The 12,298-nt window shown below is 38.0% G+C and overlaps 1 protein-coding gene across 43 annotated transcripts in view; it reads right to left on the minus strand.

Annotated features, from left to right (window-relative positions):
- RIMS2 (regulating synaptic membrane exocytosis 2) overlaps positions 1 to 12,298 on the minus strand; it is a 601,125-nt gene that overhangs the window by 416,487 nt on the left and 172,340 nt on the right. For all 43 annotated transcript variants that reach the window (XM_053208502.1, XM_027064049.2, XM_027064046.2 and 40 more), the window contains one exon: positions 3,582 to 3,892. In XM_053208502.1, coding sequence (XP_053064477.1) covers positions 3,582 to 3,892 — 311 coding nt within the window. The remainder of the gene's footprint in view (positions 1 to 3,581; positions 3,893 to 12,298) is intronic.

A 12,298-nucleotide genomic window follows, 5' to 3' on the forward strand; every position in this document is an offset into this window, starting at 1 on the left:
GAACTCGGGGCACCTGGGTGGCTCAGTCGGTTAAGTGTCTGACTTCGGTCATGATCTCATGGTTCATGAGTTCAAGCCCTGTGCTGGGCTCTGTGCTGACAGCTCAGAGCCTGGAACCTGCTTCAGATTCTGTGTCTCCTTCTCTGCCCTTCTTCTACTTGCTTGCTCTCTCTCTCTCTCTCTCTCTCTCAAAAATAAACATTAAAAAAAATATGTCAGAACAGTATCTTCCAAGAACCTTACGCGTTCACTTGTATATGCCTCTTAGTGGCAATGGTACAGAAGACAACTGTCACTGAGCTATTAAAGGCCACTGGTGTTTCCCTTCCTAAGATATTCTTAGATGCCTCACTACTGGCCTTCACTACAAGTATTGGCATCACTTGTTAGAAATACAGATTTTCAAGCCCTACCTCAGACCTACCGAATTAAAATCTATACTTTAATAAGATCACCACATTATAGTATGTAAATTAAAGACTGAGAAGCCACTGGGCATTCCTGAGGGGCATGACAAAGGGTAAGCCAACTGTACATAATTTTTTAAATGGTTATTTCAAAACTTATTCTGAAATTAAAAAAAAACATATTTGAAAACCTCTAACAATATTTTACCTCCAAATTGATAATAAGTATTTACCATTTTATGAATAAACTAATTAAGTAAATGCTTATTAACTAAAAACTAAGATCTAGGGCCAACTGATACTCATTCACTCAATAAATACTAAGGGTCTATGCGTAAAGCACTGTGCCAAAACCTGGGAGGGAAGAGGTCATAAAACAGGTCAAAACTACCCCAGAATGCAGTTAAAGATCAAACTGAGACGCCTTAAAAGAAAAATAAGTAACATACTTTTGTATCTGTCAAACACAATTCTAAGATCCACAGAGATTTAAAATAACTGAATCAAATCTTCTCTTTTTGTGCCCACCAGTTTCTGAATGGTATTGAGGAAACAAATCACTAATAATACTTTAAACTGAAGTTATATTCCTTATCAGTAGCTCCATTTCACAGTCCAACTCAAACTGCTCAAAGATCCACTCTGGTAAGAAAGAGAATAGATAAGGACAAAAAAGGAGCAGCAGAGAGATGGGGGGAGGGGGTGTTACCCAGACAAAAAGGAAGGAAAGAAAGAGAGAGAGAGGCTAGGCGGCAGACAGGGAGAGAGCAGAACAAGAAAGCAGGCTTAACTGAAATAATTTAAACAGTAACAAAAGAAAATGGGCAAAGAAAGGAGACATCAGCAGAACAAAAGAGCTAACTACTCTCTAGGGTAGGAGTTGGCCAACAGTTTCTGTAAAGGGTCAGAGAGTAAATACTTTAGGCTATGAGAGCCATATGGTCTCTTGTAACTACTCAACCCTGGAGATGGAACTGAAAATAGCCATAAACAAGAAGTAAATGGAAAGGTATGGCTGTGTTCCAGGAAATCTTTATTTATGGGGGCGGGGGGGGGGGGAGGGGGTGGTGGGAAGAACAGGTGGCAAGCCAGATTTGGCTTCAGGGCGTAGTTTGCTGACCCATGACCCACCCCATGCCCTAGGGGAAAGAATTCACTGGGTTCATACATACACACTTAACAAAACAAATTGCTGTCGAATCTGCATTTAATAATGATAAAACAAATGCTCTTTTTTTTTTTGCTCATAATACTTTGCCAATGAAAGAAGAGTTCAGAGATAATATTGAAAGATATCTTTGTTCTCATCACCACCTTCTACAGAGATTAGAGATGTGCTTCTATCTTCCTTACAAAGATGAATTAATCATTCATAAACTTATTGGATTTATTTTAAACGTCTACAACTTCCTGATGAGATACATTCCAAAACTTAATTGTCTATTATGTGATCCAATGTTTTAGTATTTCCCTTTATTCTTCCTGAACCTATCTTTCTAAAGTCCAAAGGAGACTATCTCATGCATCTATCTAGTTTTTGCAGAATGTGTCTATGCTCTCACTATTCATTTGACTTATTCATTAAAAATGTGTTAGAAATTCTTTAAAAATTCTGTCTCCATTGGTTATCATCTATCTTTTTATCCAAGTTCATATACCATGACCATGATAGTTGTCATTTTACAGACTTTATTGATTTCTAAAGTCCTCGTATAACAGACACTGCCACGGTCCCAGTCCACACTGCCTCATCATCTACCAGTCCCTGCATAGCAAAGTCTTACTATATCTCCCTAAGTGCTTTCTCTGGCCAAAAGAACCTGCTTGGAGAATGAGTTCCAAAGACTTAACACCCTCCAAGAACAACCCTAGACCGATAACAAAGGAGAGGTAGGGTTTATAAATACCTCATCTCCTTACCCATTAGGTAAGATAACTCTGAGGCCATTCTACCCTGCCTCTGGGAAGTCCCACTAAAATTGAGACTCGTTTGCCAAAAGAGGTAATCTGCTCTTGAATGTGCAGTATTGTGTTTTTTCTCTTAACTGGATCATTGCTTACTCCTCTACACGTGGTGTCTGGGATTGCCTTCCAAATTATCTTGTCTGCCTAAGGTGGACCTCAATCAAACTAAGAGGGTCCTCTAAACTCAAAATCCTTGGGTTCCTGAGATTTTACACTGAGACATGTTCAGAGTATTTCAGCCATGAAACCACCACTGTTTTCCCCAAAGATAGGATTACCTTGTTTCACTTTTGCTAGTTTTCAAAAGAACTGGTGAAGCCATCATTTTATTATTCTCACAAGACACAGCAGCACATCACGGTGGCAACTTTAGGCACAATATAAGGTGACTCCCAGTTATCTTACCTGTGATAAATGAATGCTCAAACCCAACATCCTATTAGTATAATTTTAGATTTGTTTTTCCTCAAATGCATGACTTTGTACATAGTCACACAGAAATTTATGGGCCACTTCTGGACAACAGAAATAGTATAAACCAGATATATTATACAGATTATTTTAGTTTTCAATTCAAATAGGAATACGGTATAGAAAAATAATCTTCCCATGAAATTTTTTCATTCTCCTCTTTCAAAGGTAGGAAATGTAGAACCATAAATACTATTTATAAAAGTCTCACATTTTGAACATGAAGAAGCCAACAGAATTGATCCCAAGTAGCCCACAGATACAGAAAACTCATGAAACCCTTTTGTCTATTTGCCTCCTTGGGAAACTACCTCCACCTTCAGCCTAATGTAGAAGTTCTAGAGACATCAGTAATTTTCCCCATTCTCTTACCTCCCACTTGTGGTTAGTCCGTTCCATCCTACCTCTCTAAAATGTCTTAAAACTGTCTCTTCTTCATTCCCACTGCTCTTATCCCAGTCTGCCTTTCCTATGCCAATAACCTTCTATCTAGTCTGTTTTATTTCATTTCTTCATTCTGGAAAATCAGATAACCTAACGCTCCCTCATTAAACCTAACATTGTTCAAACCTCTAATAGCTCAAGTCCTAAACATCACTTTCAGCATTTATATAAAACACATGGACATTTACATGACATTTAGATGACTCGTTGCCTAAACATTTCAATGTATTTGTATTTCTGTTTGGAATGAAGATTAAAAACAATGTTTACCTAAAGATTAAACAAAATGTTTACCTGTCTGAAGCTATGTCACTGGCAATTTGGTGCTTCACTCCTGACCCATTTTTAATAGAATCCTGTCTTGTGAGCCCATGAGATCGACTTTTCTCCACTGCAGGTACAGATAAGTCACCTGAGGGTCCTTGGAACTGGGCTTGCTCATGCAGTTTTGCCTTCTTCTCCTGAGGCGCCTCCTCGTTCCGCAGTCCTCGGAGAACCTTTTGATCAGGTTGCTGTGGTGTGTTAGATCCACTGTTATAAAACCATGCTCCTGATTTAGTGAGGATTTCTTGTTGTTTTCGGCACAAATTACATACCCACATAACCTGCACACGAATACACAGGGAAAAAGATTAGTGTTTCCAAAAGTTAAAACACAAATAAAAAGACAGTTCAAACCAACAAAAAATTACGTGGTTATCCTTTCTCAGGTTAAAATGTAATCCAGACTAAATGCTAATATTAATTCTATCACATACCCTTTCTTTTAATTTTGTCCGAGTAATTATAATGAAACAATGCTAACTGACAGCAGAAATACGAAACGAGAGCACCAAATTACTAGTTGTTTATCTGTATTCTTTTCAATTACTTTTTATTTAAATGAGGAGCACAGTATAGTATAGAGAAAATGGATTTTGAGGCTAGACAGACTTGGGTTTAAATACCAACTCCAAGATTAGAAACTTTGCAACCTCGAACAAGGAAATAAACCTTCGTATCTATAAAACTTAGCTTCCTTAATGATACAATAGAGAAATAGGGATGATAATGCTTGTTTTCCTATATTGTTTTGAGAACTGAAGGTTGGAAATAATTTATACAAAATGTCTAGCACAATGCTTGGTAGATGTTAGACCTCCAATAGATCACCTACCTACTGGGAATGAGGCTAATCTATCATCAATTAACTATATTATAAGCTTCTTAACGGGGCATTTATTTCTTTGAAGTAGCTCCTAATTGCTAACATAAAGTTAGGATCATTGTTGATCTTCAATAAAAACCTATTAGTTGCCCAATTTATAGAAGGACACTTGTTTTTATTCTTATTATAAGAAAAATTTACCACTGTAACCATTTTTAAGTGCTTAGTTCAGTAGTGCTAAGTATATTCACATAGTTGTGAAATATATCTTCAAAACTTGTTCATCTTGCAAAACTCAGTCTATTAAACAGCAAATTCCTTTCTCCCTCTCTCCATCCCCAGGTAACCACCCTCCTACACTTGAATTTTTTCAAGATCAAGTGTAGATATAGATATCTACATAGATAGGTTTTTCAGAGTCTAGAAATCTAAGAATATTACAGCTGGTATTTGTGTGACCAGAAAATCTTCACCCTCTTCTAAGAAATCTTTTTCTATTAATCAGAAAAAAATAAAATTATATATTCATGAAATAAAAGGTGAGTTCATACTTCAAGTGAGTATTTTCTGATGTTTATGTCAAAACTGAATCTTACACAGCTCTCAAGATTACTAAACACTTCTTCATATTTTAAATAACTTATAATAGTGATAGATAATTGCAGTAAAAAGAAGATTCATTATGGTGTTTTCAACTGATATAAGGATGTTTCTGTAAAATGCCATTTACAATTTTTAATTGCCCTTATTCTTGTTCATATTCTTTGTATAATCCATATCATGCATTGTACTTAATCATTTTTTATTATTTTGTTATCTCTTTGAATGTATATACATTTCTTTTTTCCCCAATTAAATTCAAAGCTCATTGGGGACAGGGTTTATATCTTCTATTTGCATAAAGAGACACTATCAAGCACAGGACAGTAAGACCTTCTAATTGCTTGCTAACTTGAATTTTTTTTGAAACCTTTCTTGAGGAAAGATAGTAAGATATCTGATATTATTACACTAAGATATATGTTTCACTGATTTCCAAAGGGATTAGTCATCAATAATGTCAACATATATGTGTGCCTATTTTATTTTTATAATAAGAAAGCATTTTTGAAATGAAAATAACAAAATATCACTCAAAATTAAAAAAAAAACTAACTCATAGTACAAATTTCTTTTGTTTTGGATGTTCATGAAATATATCTAACTCTCAGAAATCAAATTTCAACCAAATTCTTCAGGCTTTTGATGCCACCTTGTGACAAAAGTCAGTATTGCAGCTCTCTCTTAAAAGTGAAAGGTAAACTAAATAATAGAACCACAAAATGATGTTCAAATAAAGTCTGAATCTCAACTTTCGTTTTATTTTAAATAAATAACTATTCATATTATAGTGATAATAGAAGCCACCTGATTTCACAATATGAATTCATCTGGAATAAGTCAGAATACTGAGGATTAATATCCTTTGTGCCTGCTAACTGACTATAAAACAGAGTTCGTGAGTCAGACAACTATCCAATCACAATCATCTGCAGAAACAACCTGCTTCATTATTTGTCACAAGTAGGTTACTTAACTTCTTCTGGAACAGAGATTCTCGAAGACTATCCTCTGGGACACACAACAGCATCAGGATCACCAGGCCCCATTCCAGACAGGAATTCTGGGACAGGACCAAGAAATCTGTGATTTTTTTTTTTTTTTTTTTTTTTTGGTCAAATCCTACAGGTGATTCTGATGCCTGATAAAGTTAGAGAACCATTGGTTGAGGTAGAGATTCCCAGCTTGATACGAGGAACGGGTTACAGGTGTGCTCCCCAGTGACTATGGAAGGCCATGAGCCGCCTTCCCAATTTACCTCAGTGTGAACTATTCAGCATCCAAATGGTGACAGCAACATTTCTGTGTAGCCCCAAATTAGAAAAAGACTAGGAAGAACTGTGGGCCTCGTTTTCCTCATTTGTTAACACCCAGCAGACACTAATATGAGATAAATGAGCACGAGGCACGAAGGATGATGTTGGATTCCTGTTAAAGACTCTCACTGCGCTAACACTCTCCCTATACTCTCTGGGATACCCACACTGGCTGCCCTTTTCTGACTAGACACTCTGTCCCCTCCTAAACTGCCAGCTCTTAGTAGTCTCATATCCTAATACCCGATTCACTTTCTTCTCTTCTTTTGCTATCTCCTCTCATTCTTGGATTAATAGTTTATTCATCTTAAAAGTTCAGTAAACAGGGGCTCCTGGGTGGCTCAGTCGGTTAAGCATCTGACTTCAGCTCAGGTCACGATCTCACTTCGTGAGACTTCGAGCCCCGCGTCGGGCTCTGGGCTGACGGCTCAGAGCCTGGAGCCTGCTTCCGATTCTGTGTCTCCCTCTCTCTCTGCCCCTCCCCCGTTCATGCTCTGTCTCTCTGTCCCAAAAATAAAAAAATAAAAAACGTTAAAAAAAAAAAATTCAGTAAACAAATCCACTCACTTGAAGTAGTACAGAGGCTGACACTTTCACTTGAAGCCCCTCACGCACAGAGCAACTTAACTTATACACTGAGCATATGGGACTCCATCTCACAAACACATACGCATATGCATATGTGACTTGTAACGAACCGGTTATGAAACTATTAATGTCTATTAGAGGTGAGTTATGTATCTATGAAACAAAATTAAACTAATTTGGGAATAAAATCACAGAGTTTTGTTAATGCAACCCTTTAAGCAGTTAGGTTAATCAGCAAGTGTATCATATGATGAAGGCTGTTAAAAAATATCTCAGTAATATGTACGCTTGGAAATAGTCATGGTTGGGGCCTATTAGTTCTGCTGATCTTCGCAAATATCAAACACACCGAAGCCCTGAGAATACAAAGACATATCGAATTCAAAATTATAAGGCATTATTACCTTCGTTTCTAAATATGCCAAAATTTTCAAAGTAATATAGCAATATTAAGAGAAGGAATGCTCTCTAATGACCCAAATTTGCCACTTATCATCATACGTTCCACTTCACAAATATCCTTAGTAGGTTTGAAAGGGAAAAAAAAAAAATAAGAAAAATTAAATATGTCTTTAAAATTATAAAAATAGGGGCTTCTGGGTGGCTCAGTTGGTTGAGTGACCAACTCTTGATTTCAGCTCAGATCATGATCGCAGGGTCATGGGACTGAGCTCTGCATTTGGCTCCACATGGAGCATGCAGCCTGCTTAAGATTCTCTCTCTCCCTCTGCCCCTCTCCCTCATTCATGCTCTCTCTCTCTCTCTCTCTAAAATAATTTTTTAATTTAAAAAAGAAAATAAAAATGTAAAAATAATAAATTCAATAGCTAAGCCAAATACACAAAGAAAACAAAAACAAAATTATATCAAGTGCATATAATAATTTTAAAGCTCTGCAAATCCCTATAATTTCTCTCTAAATAGGGATAATAAAGAATACAGTAATTCAGGGAAAGGAAGGATTATTGGTTAGACTACAGACCAAGCTCTTAAGATCCGGCTAACTCTGAACAGAGAAAAGAATTTACTAGACTCCATTTCTAATCACTGCCAGCCTGATTACAAATGTGTGCATTAGTAAGAGAAGAATATAAATTGATCAGCTTAATCTATCACATGACTAGAAAAACAAAAGATTCTGGCTATTAAATTTATTTCTTTTTTCCCTTAGAACGCTGCATTTCTCACTCTCCCTTGTAGCTATGGATGGACCTGGCCATATGACTATGTTCTGGTCATTTGATTACAAGTATAACGATGTATGCCATTCCCCTGACCATTAAGAAACTCTCATATACTCCCATCATGCTCCCCATTCAAGACCCTCGGGGATAAAGGAGCCACAAAAAAAGGGAGCCCAGGAACCTGAATGAGCAATTGGAAGAGAGCCCTCTGCTGACCAGCCATAGCAATGTGGATTTCACACAGATAAGAAACAGACCTCAATAATATTAAGCTACAGAAACTTTTGGAGTTTATCCTTTATGGTCGATAGCATTACCTTAACTGAAAATCGTTTTAAGCTACATGCTGTAGTGAATGTGTATCACCAACGTAGCCTCTGTATGTGAAAAACAAGACCATGGCGGGGGGGGGGGGGGGGGGGGGGGGGAGGGGAAAAAAAGTTACAGAGAGGGAGGGAGGCAAACCATAAGGGACTCTTGGATACTGAAAACAAACTGAGGGTTGATGGGGGCTGGGGGAGAGGGGAAAGTGGGTGATGGGCATTGAGGAGGGCACTTGTTGGGATGAGCACTGGGTGTTGTATGGACACCAATACGACAATAAATTATATTAAATAAATAAATAAACAATGCATTACTAAACTCGCGTGTGAAAGCACTTCGGTGGTGTTCTAGAGCCAGCTTTCACTGAGTCATAAGGACCAGTTGTGCACATTTCTTCCCAACTGCACACTCAACAAAGTCATGTGGGTTAGCTTGAAATCAGCCCTGGTAGGTGTATTTAGACAACAGAAATTGGAAAATGCCACAAACCAGGGCTTTTTCTCACAGAAAACCAGTGGTTAACATTTATCAGCACACTACTGAATACAATGTTCCTACTCTAGTCTACTAAAAGATTAATACTACATTCAGTATTAGTATACTACATTCGATATTCAGTATATTCTACTATGTTCCTACTATATTCTACTAAAAGATATATTCCTACTATATTATACTAAAAGATTAATACTACATTCAGTAGTAGTAAATAAACTTGGATGAAGCTGTACTTTATCATAGAAATTAATTCAGACCATAAAATTCCAATTTACTTATAGATGGGCAAATAACTATTAACACTAATTCATCAATTATTTACTCATTCGTACAATATTCACTAAATGCCTAGTATATGCCAGACACTATGCTAAGAGCTGGTAAATACATTTCAACAGACAGACTTTGCGGTGTTGTGGGGGAGACAATAAGCAAAACAAATTTGAAGTGTCGTGGAGGAGACAATAGGCAGAACAAATAACTGCGCAAATAGTGTTTCAATTACAATTGTGGCAAATGCTACAGAAGGAATGCATTCGCACCATAGATCCCTCGATGCCTTCTTCTCCCCCTGGCCCAGGCTATATTTGAAAAAACAACAAGGATTCAGAAAAGATCCGCAAGAGACCTGGAAATCCAGAGAGGCTCAATCCCCGTTACCCTGAAGTGTTCCCATCACCAGACCCACGATGTCTCTGTGTCTCAAAAGATAGAATTCAATGGAACTTGTGCCTACTAGCCGACAAGCCCCGGCCCCAGCACTGTCATGACAGATTTGGAAAGCTGAAGGACTGGCCCATATCCTAGAGGGTTTGAGTTTTCAAATATGTTCCTTAAGCAATTAGGAGATCACTGTAGTCTCTATAGAATAGGTTTCTGGATTGCAAAACAAAAATCAGCAACTTTGCTTCATCTGATACCCCAAGACAAACAGCAAGACTTTCCCAAATTCCCCATGAACTACAAGCATGGCCTCTCCAGCTACAACCACACTTGCAGGCTGAAGTGAAAAAACACTATGGTGTCTTCCATTAGTCTCTCAGCAGATAGCAGCAGGACAGAAGAAACTTTAACCTGAAACATCTCCAAATCTTAGTTGTTGCAAATTCTTCTCTGTTACCAATTGTTGTAGCTTTGAAAAATCACTTGCAAAGAAACACAGCTTATTTCTTTACTTTTGGTCTGATTTTCCTCAACAGCATACTAGCTAATTTTTTTTTAAGAAACCACCCCTGTAATTTTAGTCTATTAAATAGCTCCTTTGGATAAATTCTCTATTTCTGATACTTCTACCCCTTTTCCTGCTGTTTTCCAAGGAAGTGTCTAGGTGTTCCATGGGGCTTCTCTTGCTGAAATCTGCAGCTCATCTAATTCATAGTCTGGCGCTTTTCAATTTAGACAGAATTGGGCTCCACTATTGACGTGATCTCACCTCAGCTCCCAAGGCACTGCTGACCCCTCTCAGTCCCCCAAAGAATCCTCCGTCCGGCCGTGGCTCAAGCTCTCTGTCCTGCAGCCTCTTCTGCAATGTCATCTCATCCCTTATCCCCCAGTGTTCAGAACGGGGGGAGTGTCATGACAGGGACAGGCAGCTATTTTTGTGTCCTCCATGCCACACTGGAACTAAGGAAACTCTGGAAAGCTAATGCTGGCCCTTTCTTAACCATGATGCACTGCTGAATTCGCTCGGAAGTAGCTATGCCCCAGGTGGTACTAGAATCCTGTAAAGTGACCTCTTCCAAGAACTTCAGAGGTTAAGAAGGGTAAAGCTGCCCTTCATTTAACCCACAGGCATCCTCCTCCTGGGGCAAAGCCTGGAAGGAAGAGATTAGAACATACCTCTGTCATCTAGCGGCCTCACCTCTGTCTTCTGTCTCCTTCCCCACAATGCACACGGGTAAAAGGGGCTGGCTTTTCCTTGACGTCCCTTTTCTGCATACCTACCACTGTCCCCAACTGCCTTCAGGCTTGAAGTAACAAGGTCCAGGCTTCCCATTTTGTAACTTCTCTTCACCCATCCATTGCCTCAAGGGCAAAAAAGAAAAAAGAAGCTGGCTTACTGATGAAAAGAATCCAAAGTGGGAGGCACTTCAAATATAATATACCTATTATACCATGATGTGAACATTGTCAGCTATGTTCAGAGATTAATAATTGCCTAAGTACAAAGTGTGGGCTAGATCCACACGCAAAGAGAGAAGTCCTAGAAGCTTCACGTTTCTGATAAAATAGCTAATTTCCTCTGTTCTGGGCAGGAGTTGTGGGAAGGGAGGCTGGAAGAGATAGAAAAGGAACCTAGCCCTGGCAAGGTGGTCCCCAGGGAATGTGACAATAGCCTATACTACCCAGAGTTGACGTTACGTGAATCATTTTAAAAGTGCTGAGTTTTACAGCAAAATTAACTGAAGTCAGTAATCTAAAAAAATAGCACCAAACATCAAGGTAGGAGGGCCTGAGGCAAACATCAGAAACTAGAGAACAGAGCCAGTTTAGAGAGTCAAAAAGAACAATCTGTGCAATTGTTGGCGGGGTGGGGGGGGTGGCGGGGAGAGGGTGGCAAGGGGTCTACTGTCTATAAGCTAGTTCCTTTGAAAAAAAAAAACTGACAGCAGTTATCATAAGTATTAAGAGACTCATTCGCTTTTTGAGTGTTCTCCAAAAAGAGTTATCAAATGAACCTAAAAGTGGTTTCAACCTATTGAATTATAGAACTGAGGTGGTTAGATCATATGAGTACATATTTCCACGACCTTACAAGAAGTAAGCAAGTAAGTTAGAAAACTATGACAATCAGATAATTGAGTAGCAATTTCAACAGCTTTACAATACCCATAATATGAGGGGTCCATCTCAGGTTTTGGCAATTTGAGATGCCAAATATTAACTAAAAGATAGGAAATGATAGTGAAAATGAAAGACAGTTAAGTTCAAAATACAATGATTATATCACCATGCAGTCAATATTACTCAAATTTTAGATATCTGCACTATTTATTCAAACAAAACACCCAACTGAGAAAAAAAGAAAACACAGTTTAACTCACACTTAAAGCCTCAGAGAAATTAGAGAATTAAAAATTATAGTGAGCTCGACAATCCTGCCTAAACTTAAACCTTTATTCCTTCCCTCTACTTTACCTAAACTCTATTTTTCTCTCTACATATTAAAGTAGTGTTTATGCCCTAATATTAATCTTAACTTTTAACATCTTTCTGTTAAAATAAACATAACTGTTACATAAAGATTTTTGTCTCTGCACCGAGAGTTTTAGCTTCTAAATTTACACAGAAAAAAATTAAATTAAGAGAAAAGAGATTAAACTCATAGAAAAGAGACCAGAGTTGTGGTTACCA

The sequence above is a fragment of the Acinonyx jubatus genome, chromosome F2 (assembly GCF_027475565.1).
Source record: "Acinonyx jubatus isolate Ajub_Pintada_27869175 chromosome F2, VMU_Ajub_asm_v1.0, whole genome shotgun sequence".
NCBI classification, from domain to species: domain Eukaryota; kingdom Metazoa; phylum Chordata; class Mammalia; order Carnivora; family Felidae; genus Acinonyx; species Acinonyx jubatus.